At 35.9% G+C, this 25510-nt stretch overlaps 2 protein-coding genes across 2 annotated transcripts in view; one reads left to right on the forward strand and one right to left on the reverse strand.

Moving 5' to 3' along the window:
* Positions 1 to 13027: 13027 nt before the first annotated feature.
* Positions 13028 to 19191, reverse strand: ppic (peptidylprolyl isomerase C). Its single transcript, XM_051117707.1, has 5 exons — positions 18999 to 19191; positions 17524 to 17637; positions 17331 to 17424; positions 15348 to 15532; positions 13028 to 13977 (listed from the first exon to the last, which is right to left on the reverse strand). Exons 1-5 carry the CDS (start codon positions 19101 to 19103, stop codon positions 13849 to 13851), a joined length of 627 nt encoding a protein of 208 aa, XP_050973664.1. The 5' UTR covers positions 19104 to 19191; the 3' UTR covers positions 13028 to 13848.
* A 5245-nt stretch (positions 19192 to 24436) lies between these two features.
* Positions 24437 to 25510, forward strand: part of prdm6 (PR domain containing 6) — a 37544-nt gene continuing 36470 nt past the window's right edge. Inside the window, exon 1 of the mRNA XM_051117703.1 lies at positions 24437 to 24929. Coding sequence (XP_050973660.1) covers positions 24443 to 24929 — 487 coding nt within the window. The 5' untranslated portion in view covers positions 24437 to 24442. The remainder of the gene's footprint in view (positions 24930 to 25510) is intronic.

Here is a 25510-nt window from a genome sequence, read left to right on the forward strand (position 1 = left end):
ATTCATCACTGGAGCAGCGTTTGAAGAATTAAACGCATTTGTGGGTGTAAATTAAGCTCCTTTCGGATGTTTTCACTTGTTTTCTTTCTGTCAAGCAATTTGTTTTTCATCTAATTAATTATGTGATGTGCTGATTAGTTAATCTAATTAATCACACATCACTTTTGGCTTAGAAATTGCACCAAAAAATCATTTAATGTCATTATTGTGTTCACTCACATTACAAAAAGTAGCTTTATACATATCTTTTTTGATTCAACATTGCATAAATAATATGAAAATGACTTTGAAAAAAATAAAATAATACTCTATATATGAAACTAAAAGCACCAGTAAGTGGAGACAAGTCATTGTTTTATTGAGTGCGTCATTCAGTCATTCATTCGACTGATTTGTTCAAACGCTGATTCGTTCATAAAAAGTGACTTTGATCTTTAAGAATGAGTCACTGACTCACTTGATTAATTCAAAACTGTTGATTGATTCAGAAATGAAGCAATTGACTGTCTTTATGAATGAATCAGTGAATCATTGACTCACTTGTTTTGTTCAAACGTCTGATTAATTCAGAAATGTAGCAAGTTACTGTCTTTATGAATGAGTCAGTGAATCAGTCTCAGTTTGTTTAAATTGCTGATTCATTCAGAAACAAAGCAAGTGACTGCCTTTATAAATGAGTCACTGAATAATTGTCTTTATTTGTTCAAACATCTGATTCGTTGAGAAATTAAGCAAGTGACTGTCTTTGTGAATGAGTCACTGAATAATTGACTTACTCGATTTGTTCATACAGCTGATTAATTCAGAAATAAAGCAAATGACTGCCTTTATGAATGAGTCACTGAATCATTCAGAAAAAGTGACAGTCTTTAAAATGACTCACTTGATACATTCAAACAGCTGATTCATGAAGAAACGAAGCAAGTGACTGCCTTTATGAATGTGTCACTGAATCACTGACTCAATCAAATCATTCAAATGGCTGATTCATTCAGAAACAATGCAAGTGACTGTCTTAAAGAAAGAGCCACTGAATCATTGACTCACTTGATTCGTTCAAACAGCTGATTTATTCAGAAACAAAACAAGTGACTGCCTTTATGAATGAATTACTGACTCACTCAATTTGATTAAAATGATGAATTCATTAATTCATTCAGTAACGAATCATGCTGTGTGTTGATCAGAGAACTATTAGAACTATTTTCATTTGTGAAACTCAGCAAAAACATACAACATTGTGTCTAAAACACAATATGAACTTCTTGTTTAGGTTCCTGTAGTACAAAATCAATATCACATTTGCAGTCGTGCAGATATTGTGGAAAAACCACACTTGCTGGTGTGATATTGCTGAACTGTATCATATGATATAAATATAGGAGGGTGATTTTTATTGTTCATTTTTTTATTTCACGCATATCTTGAATTTTAGGCTCATATAACTCCATTCTAATAGACTCCATCACACAGTCAGACATTCTGCATGTTGCTGCGTTAAATGCATTCATTATTAACTTAATAATTTTAACATGTTAAATCATCAGCCCTAATTTTCTGATATATAATATTAGTTTATCAAATAATGCATGGTGTTATTGATGCATTTGTGTCTTTTTTTACATCCAGGCTCTGAAAGCGACTTCTGGTTTTCTGTGGCGGATCAAAGAAGACGGATGTCAGGCGATTGGGCCGCTGACATAATGCGCTGTGGCACGCAGCTTGCTTTTATTAGCACAAGCCTGTTATTTCCCGGCGACTCTAAGTGCGGACGGGCAGTGATAAATGCTGTCGCACACGCTTGATGCAATTCATTTGTCAACGGCCTGAAAAAGGTTAATCAGTATTCTCCAGCCAGGTTACGGCCCTCCGTCTGCCTCTCACCAGTAATTGCGGTCCCGTTACGGACAAACACGTGCAGCTGGGGACCCGAGTTATGTGCAATTATATTTCTGTCCATCTGCAAGGGAAAAAATCGTAATCACAACATGTGACGTCAGCTCGCTTTCATAATTTATACTGCGAGTATTTCACGCACAGACCCGAACGACCATGGGAAACAGCGGGGTAAATCGATGGAAATTCATATTTCATAAGGCCATAATTGCGTTTGAAAGTGTGCGGCGGTCGTTTGTTTCAGCGGACGGCTGCTGACAGTACCATACATTTGAGCTCCGGCTCTTATTTCATCTCACAGGCCTTCGATCTCCCAGCGCTCGTCTTTTTACCGAAAACAAGGGGTTTGTTGTCAAAGAAAATGGGCCTTTTTTTAACACTTGACAACGTTCTATCATCTGTGAAGTTATCGATTTGCCAGTGTTTTAACCATCAAACTGGATCTGTTTGAGCGACTCTGGTTTTTAAACAATTTCTTTGACAGGCGAGGCGTCACAGCAATTGCCCCGCTTTTAAAGACAGTATTTCAATTTGCCGAGAGCCCTTCAAGTGAAGCGCGGGGCCTCTTTGAAGGAGCGGCAGACCGCCGAGGGGCCGACAGAGTTGTCACGCTACGGGCAGGCTAAAAAATGGAGCGCCTTTGCTTTATAGATTGCTGTTAGGTCAACAAAACTTTGGCAGCATTGATTAACTTGACAGTGAATGCAGCAGTACATTTATCACTAATAGCCGGACCGCGGAAAATCTAATAAGAGCCGAACAATCCCCCGCGGAGCCATAGCAGCATCCGCGCCGACGATGCCCCGCAAACGCGCGTCCGTCCGAAAAACAGGATCCAGACGCGCCCCGCTGTCATTAATTGAAGCTAAAAAGTGGATTCTGTCTTATCTTGCTCTCGCAGCGGTTAAAGAGTTCAGAAAGCCGGCTCCGGAATTGTGTTGTTGGGACTCCGATTTGCATGAGCGGCTATAAAACACACTGACCGCACGTCACACTTTCGCAGAGAGGCTAATCGATTAGTTGTCACCTGGGCATCAGCTTCACTCCTAGGATTCAATTTTTTTTCCCGCCCGTTTTGCATACACTATCGACCAGCAGCGGGTAAATGAGCAGAACGCGCCGAGACCGGAGGATGAATTGTTTACTCGCATAAAAATAACCTTTCAATAGCGGAAGATGCATGGCGTGGGCCTGCGCTGGCGTTCTGCTGCCCCAAGCAGATGGCATTCAGCTGCTATTGATCCGGCCTGAAGGCGGGCGGGGGGCACGAGGACCGGCCTGTCCGTCCCAAAGCCTTCCTAGAAATAAAGAGACACACGGCCTAGCACTTCATAAACGTCAGTGGCGGCTCGTCTCGTGATTTGATGCACGTGATAAAATATCGTCTTCGTTATTATCTAGCTTTGCCCTGTAAAACCTGATTTAAAAAAAAAAAAAAAAAAAGGAACCTTCAGGCTTTTATGGCTCATATAGTCTGAAATAATGAGAATATGAGAGAATAAAACAGCTCCATTTATTCAGAGACTCAAACTGAGTTGCTGATTTTTATATGATGAAATTATGATGCTTGTAATGTTAATTAATGAGACCCTTATAACCAGAGCTGGGTAAATGACTTGCAAATTGTAATCCATTACTTATTCCAAATTATGTGACAAAAATTGTAGTTAGTCACGTAATCCATTACATTACACATTTTAGGTAACATAGTCACTTTTGGATTACTTTTCGAATGCTTTTGACCTAGCTCGTTTATCACATTGATTTAAATAGGATAATCTTACAAAGACCATACTGACATAAAAATACAATAAGTAAGTAAATATATTCAGTTTGATGTTATTAATGACATAAACTACATTAAACATTGTACTACTTCAAGGTTTCCCACACTGGTTTTTGTGAAGGAACTGCAGGGGTTTTATGAGTTTAATAAAAGCTAATAATAAATTAAATAATAAAAATGTTAAATTATAATAAATAATTAAAAATTCAGAAAACCAATGAACATGCAAATGTGATAATTATTCATACATTTATTTTAAAATAAATAAAAGGCAAAAGCCATCCAAAGACATATAAAAATCAATGTGCTCATCAGTAGTTGATGCAATTTTGAAACACTTTTTAAACCTGAAAAGATTTTTGTAAATCAGTGGTCAAATGCTGTGGTTGCCACCTGAATAATGACTGATCTTTGTGTGAATGTCCACTAAACCAGAAGACTTTCTGAGTTTATATAATCACTAGGTGATTTTAGAAATGAAAATTTAAAGGATGAAAAAGAGGAATTAGGGAGAATCAATAAATTATTAATAATTTACTGCTATTGTGTAAATAATATATAATCATGTAATCCATAAAAATTAACTGTAGTCTGAATATGAGTATTTTAAAATGTAATTTAATCTAATTACAAGTACATCATTTTTGGAATCTGATTACGTAATCCAGATACTGGATTAAAGAGCAGAGCAGATAATGACATAAAATGATGTAATTATTAGTAGTCACTCTATATCTCCAATAATATGTCTTAGTAAGATGAGATTGAAATGATCCAAACATATAATGCAATGCAATCCAGTGATGATTGTGAGATGAACAAATATACGTTCCTCAAAAGATGTGAGATGGTTTGGAGGTTTGGGATCATCATTGCTCCACTGAGAAAAAGTAAAAGTAAAGCTTCTTGAAACAAACGTTCCTCAAAAGATTCTGATGATCAGATTTGAGACTGGTTTTTCTACAAAATGATTCATGGAGAATCAAGTAAAGCCAAGCTGCTTCAGTCTATTAAGTGTTCATCTGGAAATATGACTACAGTTATTCTGACGTTTACTTGAGAAAAATCTGTCAAGATTTGGCAGCAAAAAGACACGTAAAACACCAGCTGAAGGTAGACGTTTGTACAATTACACTAAAAAAGCTTTGACTTGATGAAAAAAAATTCTAAACTATTAATTAGACTACAGAAAGCATGGAGTAGATTGAGTGCAACAGCAAAGCTTGATCATGATCATTTAGAACCTTAGAAATGTGCATTTCAAATATGATACAGTAAGATTTATAGGGTTAAAAATGTGTTTGACAGGGTTCGTACAAGGTGCTTAAAGTACTTGAATTTGACCTTTTGAAATGTAAGGCCTGGAAAACCCTTGAAAATATCAATATTTTTGAAGAGGTACTTGAAAAGTGCTTGAATTATTTAAAGACAATGTATCTATGAAATAAATGTTTAATTTTGTTAATAAGCACATATCTTTTCACACAAAATCTAAGCTATCTACTAGCTAAGCTAGTATTAGTACTGACAGTGTCGTGCAAATGTGGCTGAAGATGCGAGAAGAGGAACAGATGAACCAAATCAATTGAGTTATTTACGCTGTAACCGCTCTGAGTGATTTAAACTTGTGACTTTGATCATTCATTTTGAGCGATTCACTAGCAAAAACAAGATCAAATTAAAAGAGCCATTCATTTTTGAATTTCAACATTGCTTGGGACGATTTTAAAAAGCACGTAGTGATTGGTAAAACTGAGCTTTTCAAATTCAGAATCAGTTAAACCATTGCATTGCAAAATTATTCACTGTTTAGAAAGCACTCCAATCGGATCGCGTATTGCGAATCATTTGTTCCAGATCAAATTGCATATCGCGAACCATTTGAAGATTGGAACTTCGCATATCGTGAATCATGCGTTTCAGAACGTGACTTCAAATCTTGTATCGCGAATCATTTGATTTAGATCGGAGCGGGTTTGTGAAGCATTTTGCTAAATAAATGATTCCAATAAAATGATAAAATGATTTGAAGTCCTGATCTAAATTCCTAATCTAAATTTTCCTAGATCTAAAATCTAATCTAAAATCTTAATTTGCAATCCACGAATTAACCTTGGTTTTACTAAAGTAACATTGTGTAGTAACTTTGTATTACATTAGTAGTAATACTTTGCATGTGCTTCACTTTATTTTTAACATTTTTTTTCTTAGTATATTTTTATTTATCTATTCTTTTTTTTTTTTTTTTTTTTTTTTAGAATTTGATATAGAAGACATATGTGAGATCTCTGAAGTCCTTGAAAATCAAAAAAGTAGTGGTTAAAAAGTCCTGGAATTTCATTTCACAGTATCTTTACGAACCATGGTTTGATATATATCTGCATATTTATATTTGTTCTTTTTATTTCAGAGTGACTGTCATTCCAGCTATACAGTTGTGAGTAGACTCCAAAACTTTAATACAAAATACATTAAAATACTAATTTTACGTTTTTTCTTATGTTTTTTTTTTTTGTTACAAAAATATTAATTAAATGTGTTAAAAATATTAATTAAATGCATTAATTAATCTTTTTTTTCACAGAAGAGACAAAGAGGTTCGGAACAACATGAGGGTGAGTACATGATGACAGAATTTAAATGATCATTTTAATGGCCAATTAGAAATCTATTGTTTTACTTGATATAGGCAGTCATGGTGAATGTATGGGAGGCATCATCCAGTCCTGCTATTAACCCGAACAAACTCCTCAGACAAACATGAGTGGCGTTTTCTTGCGTGTGAGTGACTGAATGGAAATCATCATACAGTTATCTAGCGATAATGAGGCGCTGATGCGCGATCAGGTTAGCTGTACCGCAGCATCCATTGTTTCAGGGGTGACTGCTCCTCCGATCGCCCCCACCGCAGCTCCGCACATCTCAGCGTCACCGTCTCCCCGAGCCCCGGCCTTCAGCGCTAATTAGTTTCAGAGGGAGCCGAGAACGAGCCCTTCCCACACATCCGAGAGAGGAGAGCTCGCATTAGCCAGACAAATACAGAGCGGCCGGCTGTAAAACTGCCGTATCGAGGGCTTCTAGAGAGCATCAGATCGTCGGACACGGCAATCTGTTTTCATTTGCCCCGCGCCAAACTTTTCCACGCTCGTCGCCAGAGCAGCACCTCTGCTTTCCGGTGTGAAGCGAGCGACGCTCGGACCACCGGCGTGATTTTACAGCATGATTAGTGGTGCTGGGAATATTCAAACAGCTGCTTCTTCAGGTGATTCTCCGTCCGGCCTCAAATCGGCTGATTTATTAAGCAACACTTTCTTTTCTGGCTTCTGAGGCCGTGATGAATGTGGCGCCATGCATAAATTTACCACAACGGCTCCGGCGTGAACACTTTATCTTAATGATTAAACATTGCCCTGATCAGCGGCCTAACTGCTTTCATCTATCCTGCGCGACTAAACTCTGTCAACAGCGTTTCAGGGTATTTAAGGGCTTTTTATCAACTGGAGGCATCTTTCAAGCATAAGGTTGCTGTTCCTGTGACATCAAAAAGAAGGACACTTTGCAGCATGCAAATATGAAAATGATCACAAACCTGTAAGCAGTGACAGAAACTTTACCAGCACGTCTCCATATTTAAAATCAATTTCTGGGGCATTTTTTAGCTTTTCTAAATGTACACGTTCTCTTTCGTGTAAATTTATTACGTTTATTCAATGAATGCAATTAGAAAAAATAAGACATAAGACATTACCAATCAAATGAAATGGGACAAAATCCATCTTTTGGTTCCAGAAACAGCAAGTATTTACACAAACTGTTTACAACTACATAAATAATGTTATAAAATTAATGTTTAAAATACAAAATATTGAATATGCAAATATGAAATGTTGGTAAAAAAAATTACATTATATTTGTATATATTATTATCATCATCATTATTATAATTATTGTTATGATTTTCATTATTATTATTATTTTTGTCATTATAATAAAGTGGAACCACCAGTAGGTAGCAACAACTTAATGAGTGATTCATTCATTCAGTTGATTCATGCAAAACAGCTGATTCATTCAGAAACAAAGCAAGCAACTGTCTTTATTAAATAAGTCACTGAATCAAGGACTCGATTCATTCAAATAGCTGATTCATTCAGAAACAAAGCAAGCAGCTGTCTTTATGACTGAGTCATTGAATCACTGACTTATCCAGTTTGTTAAAAAATGCAGAATCATTCAAGAACGAAATATCGCTGTGTTGATCAGAGATCAAACTTTCTGCTGTGACACTATTTATAACTATTTTGGAGCAAAAACAGACAAAATTGACAATATTGTGTCTAAAATGTATGTTGCTTAATATTAATATTCTTTTTCTGAATACAAAATAAGGTTTTCAGAAGAATGTTGGTACAAACAGTGAATGGTCCCCACTGACTTCCATAAAATATGGGAAAAAAATACTGTGAAAGTCAGTGGCTACCAGCAACTGTTTGTTCACCAACATTCTTCAAAATATCTTCTTTTGTGTTCAACAGAAAAAAAGAAAAAAAAAAGGTTTGAAATAGCTTGAGGTTGAGTAAATGATGAGAATTTTCTTTTTTCGGGTGAACTATCCCTTTAAACTTAGCCTATGTATTAAATCTATATATTTACTCATTATATCCCATTGGATAAAGTGTAAAAAGTGATAATCCTAAAAGGAGGACAAATGAGCGTCCGACTCAAGACGGATATGGTACTAAAAAACACACTGTTCAACCAAAAACCAGACCGATTGCCGCTCGCTCTCTTCCTTTGTCTTCGTCCGTGGCCGTTCATTCCGCCTGCAAAAAAGTCGAGGGCGTTTGATCCAAAGTGGCTTGAGTTCATATATAAATAGTTCCTTTGGGCCCCGGGGCCCCGAGCTCCACACGGTCGAGGCTGTTTTGGCAGCGAACGCAGTCGTAATCTCAGAAGGGCCGGCGGCGCTCGGAGAAGCGCGCTCTCCGCTTACCGCGGTAATTGGCTGATGAAGAGTCTCGGGCCCTAAAAAGAATGTCAGGGTTCGATTTCCCGGGATCCTGAATGAGGATATGTCACCATTTACGCTGCTTTCGGGTGACACGGGCTCTTGGCAGAAACTCTGGGGAAATCATTACTCTGTTTATACCTCTCCCCTGTCGTACCGCGCTTCCCTTTGATATTTTCACAATGTTTTTCCACTGAGTGATGGTACCTCACCGGGGTCGGGGAGAACAAGTCCCTTTTGTAAATTTGTGACCATATTTTAACGGGCAAAAGAGAAAAAGGCAGACAATTGGTGACGCGTAGCGGGAAGCCGCTGAGAGGCTTGAAGGGACGATCAATGCTGTCCAGCAGGTGTCTTCTCAGAGTAAAGAGACGCTGCTATTGATTTCTGGAGCCGCAGCCACATTTTTAGACCCGATTGCTTCAGCCGCGCTGAATTTGGGCTTTTTATTCCACAGTCGGTTTGACTAGTTCACCGTGAATCATTTTTGCACTGCAAATTAAACTTTAATGACCCTGTGTTTTGGTGCATTTGTTCAGAAGTCTCTTCTGCTCACCAGCACTGCATTTATTTAAACAAAAATACAGTAAAAACAGTAAAAATGTGAAATATTATTACAATTTCAAATAGCTGTTTTCTATGTGAATATCTGTTAAAATGTCAGTTATTGCTACGATCAAAGTTTAATTTTCAGCATCGTTACTCTAGTCTTCAGTGTCACATGATCCTTCAGAAATCATTGTAATAGGTGCTGCCAAATATACTTTCATTCAAATGTTTGGGATATGAAAGGTTAAAAATAAAAATGAACGCTTTTATCCATCACATTAAACTGATCAAAAGTGACAGTAAAGACATTTATAATATTACAGTAGATTTCTATTTCAAATAAACGCTGTTCTTTTTAATTTTCTATTCATCTACATCCTGAAAAATAAAATGTATGACAGTTTCCACAAATATATTGGGCAACACAACTGTTTTCAACATAGATAATAATCTGAAGACTGGAGTAATGATGCTGAAAATTCACCTTTGATCACAGAAATAAATGAAAACAGCTATTTTACATTAGAATATTATTTCACAATTTTTAATGTGTTTTTGATTAAATAAATGCAGCCTTGGTGAGCAGAAGAGACTTGTATGTAAAACTGCTGAAATGAAGCATTAATCAAAACGTAAGTAAGTATTTATTAACCGGCCCATATAAATGTGAGTCTGTCACTAAGTGTGAATTAATTGAAGCAGAATAACTGCACAGAATCTCTGTCTGTCTGATCCGATCTGTCAGATACGTCAGCATGATGATTCCAGCTCTAATTGTAAAGACCTGCAGGACTGGGAGCTCTGGGTAATAATTGTCAGAGTTACACAGGGTTAGACGTGTCATTACAGGGACGTCAATACGGCAGAAACTGAGAGGAGATCTGTAAATGATTCGCTTGTCAGCGGAGAGACTTTAGCGCTCAAACGGCCTCTGTAATCAATATGCAACGCTGACATTATTATATAAAAGCAGACATTAAAAGTGTTTAAGTGTTAGGAGGACATACTGTAGTGTTTTTCCAGTCAGCAGTGATGATCTAATAGACAGAGAGCAGCGTGAAACAGAAGTGTAAGGAGTTTCTGCAGGTCTGCCTCTATCAGGGGCAGTTTAAGATGGTTTCTGCCAGGCTGATTTGTCTGCTCTTGACCTTTCCAGCAAACTGTCCCATCATGCAGCAGGAGCGCTCCTGAGGGACTCCAGCTCTGCTGATAATGAAGCCTGTCATCTCCGCTCACCTCCACGCCGGACACACTTCCAGCTCCAAACGGCTCCTCCATCGATTCGCTGCTATTTTCCAAAGCGGCTCTCTTCGTCTCGCTGAAATACCCTCCCAGAGCTCTTCAGAGCCGCACTTGTTGGCTGAAGATGTTGTAACAGGTCACAGTGGAGACGTCAGTGTCTGCACGCCTCAAGATCTGTGAGTTTGTGCTTTATTTAACCTCACACTGTCTGAGGAAAACATTGCTTTATAGGTAAAGGGACCAACTGAAACAGCAGTGTCTGATGATTACTCATTTAGATTTAGTTCAAAAACAAAACAAAGCACAAGATTAAAAAAAAACAGGATTTCTGCAAGTCTGAAAAAACTCTAAATTGGAGCAGAAAGTCTTAAATTCTTGAAAGTTGTGGCATTAAATGATGCATTTGCTGCTAAAAATGAATTTCTTCAACAGTATTTGTCTTGTTTTCCTATATGAATAAAACCCTTATAACAAGATACATTAAGGAAATATCAAGTCTTTTTTATTTATTTAGTGTTGCCAAGGCAACATTTCCCATTCATAGCTAAAATTATACTAAACAAAAAATTGATAAAAAATTATATTCAGCATATTCAAAAAATAAATAAATGTGACCCTGGACCACAAAACCAGTCTTAAGTAGCATGGGTATATTTGTAGCAGTTGCCAAAAATACATTGTATTGTTCAAAATTATCAATTTCTTTTATGCCAAAAATCATTAGGATATTAAGTAATCATGTTCAGTGATCATGTTTCATGAAGATATTTTGTAAATTTCCTACCATAAATATATCAAAACTTAATTTTTGATTAATAATATGCATTGCTAAGAACTTCATTTGGAAAACTTTTTTCTCAAAATTTCGATTTTTTTTTTTTTTTTGGAACCCTCAGATTCCAGATTTTCAAATTGTTGTATCTTGGGGTTGTATCTAACAAACCATACATCAATGCAAAAACTTATTTATTCAGCTTGATGATGTGTAAATCTGTGTAAATGGACAATTATGACTGGTTTTGTGGTCCAAGGTCACAAATAAATAAATAAATAAATAAATAAATAGGAAAAAAAAATACTATTGACAAAACAATAAAATTACTAAAATTTAAGTAAAATTAAAATCTAAAATCTAATTTAAAATATTTTTAAAAAATATGATTTGTTAAGTTATTTAATAATGAATTATTAATAAAAATAAAAATGTATTCTTAAATTTTCTTAATTGTTTTTACCAAAGTTGACCGTCATAAAACCTGCAAAAACCCTGCAAAATAAAGGTTTGTGTATGTGGGTGGATCTCAGAAACCTGAATTCTTATTCTTATTACTGTAATGCTGATTAATTCAGTTTCAGTGGAAACACTTTACAGTAAGCTTACATTAGTTTACATACTTCTCCAGCATTAATAATCTTAATATTCATTTTAACATTTACTAATACATCATTAAAATTGAAAATTGCATCTGTTAATATTATTTGGACAAACTAACAATAAACAGTTGTATTTTAGTGCCGTCAGACGATTAATCGCATCCAAAATAAAAGGTTTTGTTTACATAATATATGTGTGTGTACTGTGTATATTTATTGTGTATATATAAATACACACACATACAGTATATATTTGTATTAATATAATTTATAATATTTTTAATATATATAAATATTTTTCATAAATATAAGCATGCATGTGTTTTTATATATACATAATAAATATACACAGTACATACACATATGTAAACAAAAGCTTTCATTTTGGATGCAATTAATCGCAATTGTTTGACAGCACTAAAAAAATACTTTAACAAGTGTATCACTCATTGTTAGTAAATGCATTAACTACACATTAATGTTAAAAATGGGACCTTATTGTAAAGTGTTACCATTTAAGCTATAAAATATTCATGCATCATAGCAGCATTTTTGTTTGAATGTTATATGTTCTGTACTACATAATACAGAGAATTAGAAATGTTTGCATTTGATCATAAATGAGAATTATGATAATGACGTGAACTGCTGAATATTCATCATCATTTTCCTACAGAATCCTGTTCAGTCTGTGATCCTGATTGTCTGCTGATGGGTTTGATGTTTCTGCTCATAAATGACTGACCATCACTACATGGAAACAGAAGGTGAGACAATCAGGTTTCTTCTTCTCTGTGATAATAAAACACACCCACTGTTTTTGCTCTGATGTTTTTGCACAGAAACAAAAAACAGAAAACATTCAGAAGAAAAGTACTTTATTTTCAGACAGCAGCATTATTGATCATAAAGTCAGCATGAAATCAAAACTGACTTCATTTACGTTCTTAAAGGAGGCGTTTACTTCTAGATCAAAAATTTACAGACAATGTACTCACCCCCTTGTCATCCAAGGTGTTCATGCCTTTTTTTCTTCAGCCGTAAAGAAATTATATTTTTGAGGAAAACATTTCAGGATTAAAAAGTATATAAATTGTATTATTTTAATGAAAATAACCGATCGTTTCGCTAGATAAGACCCTGCTTATCTATCTTAGCTGCATTTAAACTGCATTTTGGAAATTCAAAATCGGGGCACCATAGCAGTCCATTATATGGAGAAAAATAATTTCTTTACGGCTGAAGAAAGAAAGACATGAATATCTTGGATGACAAGGGGTGAGTATATTATCTGTCAATTTTTGTTCTCGAAGTGGACTTCTCCTTTAATTCATGTGAATGAAACGCTTTTCACCATCCAATCAGCTGCTCGTTAAATATTTCGTTTCATTCTGAAATACACCACAGTACAGAAGTAAAATGAGCTGATGTTAAACAGATTTGTGTTTAGCAAGCTGTAACTGATATAAATGATATGGTTGATTATTAAACTTTCTTTAATTATTAAATACCATTGAAACTATATGTAATGAAACCGCTAGGATCTAATAAGTGGTTGGTTTAGTTTCTAAATTTGAATGCAAGACAAGGTTAAAATAACCCATATGTACATCTTAAAATAAAAACAGCTTAGTCTAATAGCTTATTTGTTTCTAGATCTTAATTGAAATAGTATAGATTTCAAACAAAGTTCAAGTATGTGTGTCTTATGGCACTAGTAGGATCGTAATGAACGCATGTGTGTTTGATTTCTGCAGTAAACCATCCTGCAGCATGATAAAGTGCTGCACAGTGAGTGTGAGTGTGAACCCACACATTTGGCCATTACACATGTATGATCGTGTGATTTCTCTGTAGAAAAGAAACATACCAAAGTGGCTGCATAGTAAGAGAAGAATCTAATGACGATAAGATGGACAAACACAGTCACAGCACGACTCGACCGTCAGCAGATATGAATATATGAACACAGAAATCAGAGACAACTGACGCTTCACCATCCCTCCACTTCCACCACGAACGGCTCTTTGACCTTGATCTTGCCGCTGTTGACAATCACACACTCGGTGTAGGGCAGGTTACGATCGTTCGTGTCCTGGAGCTCGATGGTGTGAACCACAGCCTGAAACAAAGAGAACAGACCACAGTAATGCAGAAATACAGCAGCTGTACAATTCACCTTCTGAGTTCATACTGAAGTCAAGTCACCTTTATTTCTATAGCACTTTATACAATAGACTTACAGTTCTAGACAATAAAATATAGTGATTTAATGATGCAAACAAAATGTAATTCTGCTGTAAACGGTCATTCAGTTGAAATCAGTTCATTGTTGATTCAACTACTATTGACTATTGAACTAAAAACTGAATCAAAAATAAAAAATCCAAATTGAGTTGAATAATGACACTTTCGCATTTTTAGTATAGCTTTACAGCTAAAACTGAATTAATTTCGTAGTTGAAGAACTTTGCAACATTAACAGTTAATTACATTGTAAAAAGTGGTAACCTGTGACCTTAAAGAGATATCTCGACCTGCTTTAACCCATAAAAAACCCATAGCAAAGTTTTGTTGCTGATGTCTATGGGTCAAAGACAAAAATGGGTTTTAAGCATCAAATTAAAAAAAACCTTTTGTTTTAGTTTAAATGTAAAGTTCAAAAATTAAAAATATTACAATTTAAATTTAAATTTTAGAATTTAAATTTAGAATGTGTTTATTTTTTTTTCTGAGTAAAAAAAATAACTATCATACATTTATTATTACAATTTACTAACAACACCAAGTAAAATGTAGGTGTAAAATAGGTGTAACAATAGTTCATATACAAAAAAATATTTTCAGAACCAAAATAATTAATGACATTATTTAAAGACTATTTAAAATAATAATAATTTGTTATTTTAAATTTTAACCAATTTTTGCCATGATCTTTCAAACCACTAGGTTTTACCCATCTGGCAGCAAGAAGTTTATAATCTAAAATATAATTAATATGAATATAATATTCTAATTTAAAAATATAATAAAATTTAGTATTATCACTATTACATATATATTTTAATATGTACAGGTCAGAATAAGCATGTTGTTTCATTTTTACATCAATGTATATGTATATATCTGAATGACAATAGAACATTATTTCACAGAGGTTATTTGAAACATTAAAGTAGACACTTGACTTGCATTTAATATGCTTTCTTTGTAAATAAAATCACATGTGTCAATTTAATTTGATGCAGACACCAAAATGGGATGTCGTTGACCTACACACCATAGGTTGGGTGATTCCAAGTAATATTTACAGCTTGAATAAAACCAGTTCATTTATTTATTACCATTGTTTAAACATTCTTCACTGTATAAAGCACTACAGAAATAAATCTGACTGTTGGTTTTTTAGTGACATTATTCACTCTGTTTGTGTGTGTGGTAGTAAACAGATCTAAAGTGTGTTTTTCTCTGTATCTTCTGCAGGAATCATACCATCCCCTCCAAGACTTTGCCAAACACCACGTGTTTTCCGTCTAGCCACGGCGCTCTGGCTAAGGTGATGAAGAACTGCGAGCCGTTGGTGTCGGATCCGGCGTTCGCCATGCTGACCCAACCTGGGCCCAGATGCTTGAGCTTGAAGTTCTCATCAGCAAACGTGTTTCCATAGATACTTTTACCTGAAGGACACAAGAAGTGAGGATCGGAGTCTCAGCAGGAGATTGTACTCATCTACACACTTCTGTGTGAGGAATTACTCACTGATAATCTTCAGCACACCTCTCCAGTATATGCACTACATCAGGTCTGACGTCATTCTAAGTGAGTACTGGCTTAAGTTTGGACCTATTCCTCACACAGGAGGCATACGGACGACTACTGTTACTCTTTCATGACCTTTTTGGAGTTCAACACAAGCTACATTTACATGCACCCAAATAACTGATTTAGAACCAGATTGATGGCTCAATTGTGACCCACAAAACCAGTCATAGGGGTCAATTTTTTGAAATTGATATTTATACATCACCTGAAAGCTGAATAAATAAGCTTTGTTAGGATAGAACAATATTTGGCCAAGGTACAACTATTTGAAAATCTGGAATCTGAGGGTGCAAAAAAAAAAAATCTAAATATTGGGAAAATCGCCTTGTCCAAATGAAGTTCTTAGCAATGCATATTACTAATCAAAAGGTTTGATATATTTATGGATAAAAATTTACAAAATATCTTCATGCAACGTGATCTTTACTTAATATCCCAATGATTTCTGGTATAAAAGAACATAATTTTGACCCATACAAGGTATTTTTGGCTTTTGCTACAAATATAGACTGGTTTTGTGGTCCAGGGTCACAACTGGACTGAAAAGCCTTCATGAAAAACACCTCTGATTAAACTCGATTGAATTTATTCAGACTGAAATGGAGTGTATGTTTACATATTCAGTATGAACTTGCTTATGGGTTTTTTTGTAAGTTATATTTTTGGAGCTTTTTATGCCTTTTATTTTTTAGATTTTTTTTTGTTGTTTAGTTTTTTTTTAGTTTTTTTTCCTTGTGTTTCTCTCACTTTCATTAGTTTTATGGGCATCCGCCATAAAAAAACGTGCCAAATCGGCTGTGCGGATCACTCCGCTGTGGAGACCTCTGATAAAGGTAGCAAGCCGAAAGAGAGAGAGATAGAGTTTATTTTAGTACTTAAAGTTAAACTGAATGAAAATTAGAAATTGTTTTTTTTTTGGTTAAAGTCTTAACAATTTTGTGTTTCTGTCATTTTTATTGGTTTTTTAAATATGTCTAAATATTTTAAAGTGCTTTAGCATGAAAATAATAAATTTTTTTTTTTTTTAACATTTTATTTTATTTCAGTTAACAAAAATGTTCGTTTGTGGTTTTAGTTTTTTATATTTTTAGTATTATAGTTAAATAACTATAATTACCCTGATATAAACAGAACTTTCAGAACCTGAAATGTGACTCTGGACCACAAAACCAGTCATAAAGGTCCATTTTTGGAAATTGAGATTTATATTCCATCTGAAAGGATAGGACAATATTTGGCTGAGATAAAAGTATTTGAAAATCTGGAATCAAAAAGGTGCAAAAAAAAAAAAAAAAAAATCAAAATATTGAGAAAATTGAGACTGCTACTTAATATCCTAATGATTTTTGGCATAAAAAAAATAGATCATTTTGATCCATACAATGTATTTTTGGCTATGGCTACAAATATACCTGTGCTACTTAAGACTGGTTTGTGCTCCAGGGTCACAAATTGGATCGGATTCATTTCAATCCACAAGTGCAGGTAATGATACCTTCTGTCAACCATCCATTTTATTTGTACATTTTAAACAGTAACATGAATGTTTTTTTGTGTTCCAGAGCAGAAAGAAAGACATACGGCTTTGGGCCGTATTGAGGATGAGTAAATCAACTAATGCTCATTTCCTGAGCTGAAGACGGTCGTTCTCACCTCCTGTTCCGTCTCCAGTGGTGAAATCGCCTCCTTGGATCATGAAGTCCTTGATAACCCGATGGAACTTGCTGCCTTTGTACCCATAACCCTTCTGAAGAGAGGATCTGTGTCAGTTATAGAAAGAGCAGCGTGCTGCTGTGTGGATTCACGTGTTTTCAGATGTGTGTCATGAAGATGATGTGAGTTTTACCTCTCCTGTGGCAAGAGCCACAAAGTTCTGCACGGTCAGCGGAGCAACCTCTCCGAACAGACCAATCACGATCCTGCCAACCTCATGTCCTCCGACAGTGATGTCAAAAAACACCTGCAGCACAAACAGCACAGACAACCAGCACTTTCACAACTAACAGCAAAATATCACAGATTAGCACTGTGTGTGTGTAATATACACTACCGTTCAAAAGTTTGGGATCAGTAAGACTTGTAATATTTTTTTAAACTACCCCTTTTGCCCATCAAGTCTGCATTTATTTGATAAAAAATACAGAAAAAACAGTAATGCTCCAAATTGTTATTACAATATTAAATTATGTTTTTTATTTTAATATAGTTTAAAATATAATTTATTCCTGTGATGTAAAGCCTAATTTTCATCAGCTGTTACTCCAGTCTTCAGTGTCACATCCTTCAGAAATCATTCTAATATGCTGATTTATTATCAATGTTGGAAACAGTTGTGCTGCATAATATTTTTTTGGAACCTGTGATACTTTTTTTCAGGATTCTTTGATCAATAAAAGGTAAAAAAAAAAAAAAAAAAAAAAAAAAAAGCATTTATTTAAAATAGAAAGGTTTTCTAATAATATACACTACTGTTCAAAAGTTTGAGGTCAGTACATTTTTATTTATTTTTTTGAAAGAAATTAATACTGATGTGTTAAATAAAAAGTGATAGCATAGATTTACATTGTTGAAAAAATATTTTAAATAAATGCTGTTTATTTTAACTTGTTACTCAGCAAAGAATCCTAAAAAAAAAGAATAACAGGTTCCAAAAAATTTTTCTAATAATAAATCAGCATATTAGAATGATTTCTGAAGGATCATGTGAGACTTAAGAATCATGTGAGTAACAGCTGATGAAAATTCAGCTTTGCATCACAGGAATAAATTATATTTTAAAATAAACTAAAATAAAATTAAATTAAATAAAAAAAAAAAAACATTATTTTATATTGTAATAACATTTTGCAATATTTCTGTTTTTTTGATTCAATAAATGCAGCCTTGATGAGCATATGAGACTTTTTTAAAAAAGTGTATATATAGGCTGTTATTAAATATTAAATAATATATAAATTATATTCAAGCATTGCGAATATGCAAAAAAAAAGGACAACCTTCAAAACTGTATTATTTAACTACTATGATCAGCTCATTCATTCATGATGCTGCAATGCTGTGTTTCTGTAAAGCTCATATGTGGCGCAGTCCAGGAACGCGTCGCGTCAAGGCGAGATGGAACGAACAGAAGAGATGCATTTATGGACACGCATGCGCACAAAACACAACGTTCTGTCAATGCTTAAAAGACAAAAACACTACACCGATACGCCGCAAGTTTTATTCATGTAGGTGCGGATGCATGATTATCTTGCAGCGATGTTGCCGGACGCGTTGCGTTCGCGTCATTTCGCAGAGAATGCTGCAGGACGTGCGTCTTACCTTGTCCGTCACTCGCGGTCCCGTCCGCGTTTTAAAATCAATGGCGCTTCCTAAAAACGGCAGATAGAGGAGAGTAAACGCGCGCCAGAGGTGATGTTGGTACATCTCTGAATATGGATGCGATGCGAGCGCAGGTTTGACTGAAGAGACGCTTCTTCCTGTATGACGCTCCGCCTCCCGCACGCGTCACCGCGCACAATGTCTGAGGAATTTATTAAAAAAAAAACTGCTACGTGTACACGTATTAATCTACAATGTACAAGACACGCCAGTTTATAAAATATGGCATTTATCAATGTACAGAACAGCGGAGAAATGTTTATAAACGAGAAAAAATGGTGTAGTAATTGCTAGTAAAAAAAATTGCTAGTAAATTTCACAAATAAACGACAGGTTAAATATTGAATTAAATGCGAGATTTGAAGTAGAGAAATAGTATTTTCACCTAATACACACTCCAGTAGTTTTTTATTTCTATTTTTGAAAAATCATTTTTACAGTGAGGATAGATATGTGACCCTGGACCACAAAACAAGCATCAAATTTTTGATATTGGGATTTATACATCATTTGAAAGCTGAAAAAGCTTTTCATTGATGCATGGTGTTGTTAGGATAAGACAATATTTGGCTGAGATGCAACTATTTGGAAAACTGGAATCTGAGGGTGCAAAAAAAAAAAATATATATAAAAAACAAATACTGAGAAAATCACCTTTAAAATTGTCCAAATGAAGTTCTTATGCATATTACAATGCATGCAATGCATATTATAAATCAAAAATTAAGTTTTGATATATGATGATCTTACTAATCATGATCTTTACTTAATACCCTAATGATTTTTGGCATAAAAAAAAAATCAATAATTTTCGCACCATACAATATTGTTAGCTATTGCTACAAATATACCCGTGCTATTTAAGATTTATTTGATGTTATGGTCCAGGGTCACATATTGGCTATACTGTTGAAAAATCCAGTTTCCGTTAGTGATTTTGGAACAAGATATTTGGTCTAAACATTAGTACTTTACCAGCTAACTACCATGCACAGTTAGAACTTAAATAAGCTGGGAAAAAGCTTCTTTTGATGATTAAAATGCAATAGACAAGCTATTTTTGGTTCTTAAAAAACCTGCAATTATCAGTTCTTAAAAGAACCATTTTTCATTAGTATGAAGAATTTTAATATCTAAGGAACCCTTTTCCACAACAATGCAATGGTAAGCTTTCATGGATGTTAAAGGTTCTTTAAGGAACCATCAATGCCAATGAAGAACCTTTATTTTTAAGAGTGTAAGAAAAATGTTTCTTATCAGAAACAGTTCACTGAAAGGTTTTTTGGTGAACCCACAATCCTTCTTCAATGGCATCGCTGTGAAAACCCTCTTTTGGAAGCATTGTTTGTAAGAGTGTAGGTAAGTAGGCCTAGTAATCTTTCATTGTATTTATATTTGGTGCTATATCAACCCTGTTCTAATCTGGTTTATTCTCTGCAGTCTTTCCTCAAAGCACACAATCCGAGGGCCACGGGTCCCTTAATCAGGTCAAGTGCGCGCTTCATTACACTCGCTGGTAGCTGCCATGTAAAGCACCAAACCTCATCTCAGAAGGCCTGACCCAGGAGAGCTCGCTGTAATGGCTTCTGCGTTGATGGGTGGTCTAATCATCGGCCCGGACCTGAATCTTAGTCTACCAGTTATTTCATTCAGCACTGGTGTTTTATGGGAAACAATGTGAAATTGGATATAATTTTACATTTAAAACAGCTTTACTTGGTCATAATGGCAACAATGGTTAATTGAAGAACCTTTAACATCCATGAAGCCTTTGCGTTTTTTAAAATGAGTAAAATGTTCTTTACAGTAAGAAAAAATGCTTTAAGAACTGATCATGGAAAGGTTCTTTGTGGAACCAAAAAAGGTTCTTCAAAATATATACTACATCCAGTCTTTTGTCTTATGTATCACCTTTTTTCTCTTTTTTTCTTACAGGGATCCAGGCAACGGCTGAAGAAATGCAAAGACGTTGATGAATTCATATGCCAGAACATCGTGTTTTTAAATATCTGATTTGCTTCTAAGAGTTCAGGTACGATTTTGGAAATATAATCATGAAGACGAGTGTACTTCCATTGACTGGTTGGCCGCTCTGATGACTGTGATTGCGATTCATCCAGCTTCAGTTCTGTCAGGACGTGTTACAGGTATTCTGACGACTCAAAGAGAGCAGAGCGCTTCAGAGCCCATTGAGGCTCCAGTCACTGAGCTCGATTGAGAGAGACAGAAGGAGAAAGAGCAGCGCTCCCTCGCTGATGGCATCTTCAGATCTGCTTCACACTGACCGTCTGCATGTCTTAACCGTTCCTGCAGCAGCTGATAGATCAGAAATGAGGTGATGCGGTGTAGTGGTTAACCATCTGGGTCGGTGACCGAAAGCTTGCCGGCTCAAACTCTAGGAGGAGCAAGTCTAAATGAGACTGAACATATCACTAGAGCATCAGAAAAATTACTACACAGCCATTGAACAAAAATACGTTCAAAGAATGTTTTGCTAATGCTCCCATTAGGTTATGAAAACATTATTTCTGAGGGATTTCAAAACGGCCAGTTTTAAAAACATTTTTCTTGGATATGTGAATGTTAGAGGAAACATTAAGAAAACGTTCAGTTACGTTTGAATGTTCTCTGAGCCATCTGCAACAAGTAACATGTAAGACATGTAAGACATGTTAGACTAACAGCCAACTAAAGAAAAATGTTTCTTGAAACAGTGTTCTTTTGTTCACATTTTGAGAACATTGTTAAAGAGCAGATAACCTTGGATAAACATTTTGCTAGTGTTATTGGACGAACATTACCAGGACGTTTACCAAAATATACTGATATTTCAAGACATGTTTCCTTTAATCAAACTAAAATATGAAACTAATGATTGTTGCATGGAAGCACAGCATTGCTACGCTTTTATGTAAAATAATAATGAATCGTATAAAACGTATTCCAACATTTTGTACACTCCTAAAAATAAAGGTGCTTCACAATGCCATAGAAGAACATCTTTTGTCTAAATGGTTGCATAAAGGTTATTTGTGGCAAAAGAAGGTTCTTCAGATTATAAAAAGGTAAGAAAGAGATGGTTCTTTAAAGAACCTTTGACCGAATGGTTTTTTGTGGAACCAAAATGGTTCTTCTATGGCAACGCTGTGGAGAACCTTTTAAAGCACCTTTATTTTTAAGAGTGTAGGCCAGGTGCGACTGGATGATTTAATGGGCTCTAGAGCGCCCCCTCTGTCCCGTCTTACAGAATGACAGCGACACATCCAAATATTCAATAGAGCTCAGTCAGGGTAGAATCATATTTAATTTCTGACAGTCGTGAGAGACTGAAATAGAGACGGGCTAATGTTGTTAAACAACATACTGATTGTTCAGCTGATAAAACGCGTATTTGAAAACTTTTTAAGTAGACCAAAATTCAGTTAAACAGCTCTGAAATGTGAACATTTTAACAATAATTGTAAAGACTGTAAATTTCTCCCAGCCTCGTTTTCATCCGCATTAATTTCGAAAAAATCCTACATTGAGTTTATTAGAAATGCGCGGAATGAGTTGAAGGTGAAGGATAATTTAATTCTGTCTCATTAAAATATTCAAAGAGCTAATGATTTAAATACAAATTAATATTCAAATGAATACAGATCAATACTGAATGCATTACCGGTTATTCATGTTTTATATTTTAAATGGTCGACACTCATATTCTCAGAAACGGGATATGTGTGAATCCAGGGCACGGAAAGTATCTAAAGGAGCAAAGTCGAGCAGCGGTGTCCTGGAAAACTGCGATATGAATGAATTTACCCTGTTTTTCCCTCTATCAAACGACACAAAAGAGTTTTGTTAATGGATAAATAGCAAAAGCGCTTTCACATCATTAATAGACTGATGTAAAACACACTCGAGGCCCTCCTATAAATCTCTGTTTTGCAGCGGGTTATTAACAGGCAATTTATTATAAATTTGAGTTGCAACTACAGGACGAGCATCAACTCCCATCTGAATATACGTCTATATTAATGAATTATATAGTCAGCAACCCGTGACCTTAAAACTATAATAAGAGGCGCTGGTGGCTGAATTCTTTATCGGACTCCTGTCAAACGGAGCCGTTCATTTGTCTTTCAGCCATCAGCAGAATTAATTAACAAGAAATGCAAAGGGTCTAAGTGAATGTCAAACAGCAGTCTATGTTAATGAAAGACACACCTAAACAGTTTTTCGCGCGCTGAAAATATACAAATGAAGCCCAAGCTTTAATAATCCGTTTTTTGGCAGAGAAAATGATATATTTGGGCAGTTAATGTATTGATCCCCGCTGCCCCTCGAGTGCACTTTATTTCACCGGTCATTTATCAATGAATAAAAACACCAATACGCTGTCATAATCGCAGTGTTATTTGGAAGTGTGACAACTATAAATAGTTTTAGGGTTGGGTTCGACACGCGTTATTTAAATCATAACAATAATTTAATTAATTAAAACAAAACGTTGCGCGATGCAATCTCGTTTCGTTCCAGCGATAATTGCGCCATGACGCAAGACCAAAACAAAGCTTTATCGTTAAAGAAAAATCTAACGAACAATAAATCTACGCGTTGCTCTCGCTCTCGCATTCTTTAGGGGTGAAATGCATTTGTAGACAAGAATTCATTTTCAGACGATTATGTTTGTGTTTTGGTTCGTTATCAATCTGCAGAGACCTCCGGATGACGAATGGGCCTGTCAGAATGTTGCCAGTCAAAACATTTACCCCTCCTCTGGTGTAAAATGCCCTACATTCAGATATAGAGCGCTTTTCCAAACTTTCTCAAGCGTCTGGAAGGCTGGGAAAGTCTTATCTGGTGCGTCAAGCGAGCGACTTCAAGAAATAATACAATTATCGAATGCCTGATTGATAGACTCATTAATTATCGCGCAAACTCAAATAAAAAATTCTGACAGTAATTTATGATTCTAGCAAGTTTCCAACTAGCAAAGAAAAGCGTTTTTGTCCACTGCGTAATTGCGCTTATCTAATCGAATGCACGATCCGCAAGTTAAAAAAGAGAAGTGCTAAATTAAAACTAGTCGTGAGCGGCGGGACAGACGCTCGTGCTCTCGCGATGCACGTGAGAGTGGGAGGACGCTCGTGATGACGGGGTTCGAGCAGAGCTCGCGGTCAATACTGTGATGGTGTGAGTGTCCGAGAGAGTCACAGCCTGGACTCTTCTGACAGGGTAAGTGTGTTTAACTCGTGAGCGCTTGCATTTCACTCGCACAAACATGAGAAGTCCAGAACGCCTCGGCTTGTTCACTTCGCTCAGTCTTGTAGTGCGTTTAGACGCGCATCGCGGCCTGAGTGACTAGTTAAGTTAGGAAGCGATTGTTTTCTGGAGAGCACATGAAAGTCCATCATCATCATCCATCATCTGTGCTGCTGTTACAGTCGGACATGCTGAAGCCGGGCGAGCCGAGCGGTTCTGCTTTCCTCAAAGTGGACCCGACCTACATCCAGCACTGGCAGCAGCTCTTCCCCCAGAACAACGCGCTGAAAGCCGCCTCTCTGCCGCCTCCGGTGCCGCTGGAGAACCTCCGCCTGCAGAGACCCAACCTGATCTCCTGCACCTCCTCGTCCTCGAGTTCGAGCTCCTCTACCGCGTCCCCCGCGTGTCAGATCGCGCTGTTCGGACAGACTCTGAGCTCCGACAGCACCAGCGGAGGAAGCGGCGGATCTTCTCAAGCCAAAGAACTTTCTTTGTCGTCCAACTTTAAGAATGATAAAGGATCGCGGCTGAAGCTGAGCTCCGAGGAGCTGGACTACTACCTGTACGGACAGCAGCGCATGGAGATCATCCCGCTCAACAACCACAACGGAGACCTCAACAACCGTATGTAGCTTTATGCTCATTCATAACACACACACACACACACTCTTGAAAATAAAACGGAAAAAAGGGAACTTTTTGTTCTTTAGTTCTTTAGAAAAACATCAGCGTTCTGGTGCTTCAGAGCAACTAAACACGCATCCGAACAACATAAATATATCATCCAGTATACATGCATAGTTTTATTTTGAAACCCAAATGAACAACTCAGCTCAGGAGTGAAATAGTTCATGAAAACACCCTGAAGAACCTTTTTTTTTTTCCCGGAGAGCTGGACAAAACGAGCGTTTCTATTACAAAGTGTTTCTGGCAATTAGTTATTGAGAAAAAAAGTATTTGCGTGTTGTTGCGTAATGAAACATTCTGAAAACATTTAAATGAATGCTATACTTAAGTGAGTAGTTTAATGATTAAATGGCACTGGTGGTTGCTAGTTAATCTTCTTAAAACGGCTTATGGTTAGTATTTTTGTAATGGGCCAAAGATTATATGTGCAGCTGATTTGACCAAATTCTGCAGTGATCGAATTGAGTTTATTCTCAGGCAGGTGCGTTTGAATTTGACGAGTTTTTTTGTTTTTTTAA

This window comes from Labeo rohita, chromosome 8 (assembly GCF_022985175.1).
Source record: "Labeo rohita strain BAU-BD-2019 chromosome 8, IGBB_LRoh.1.0, whole genome shotgun sequence".
In the NCBI taxonomy this organism is placed as follows: Eukaryota; Metazoa; Chordata; class Actinopteri; order Cypriniformes; family Cyprinidae; genus Labeo; species Labeo rohita.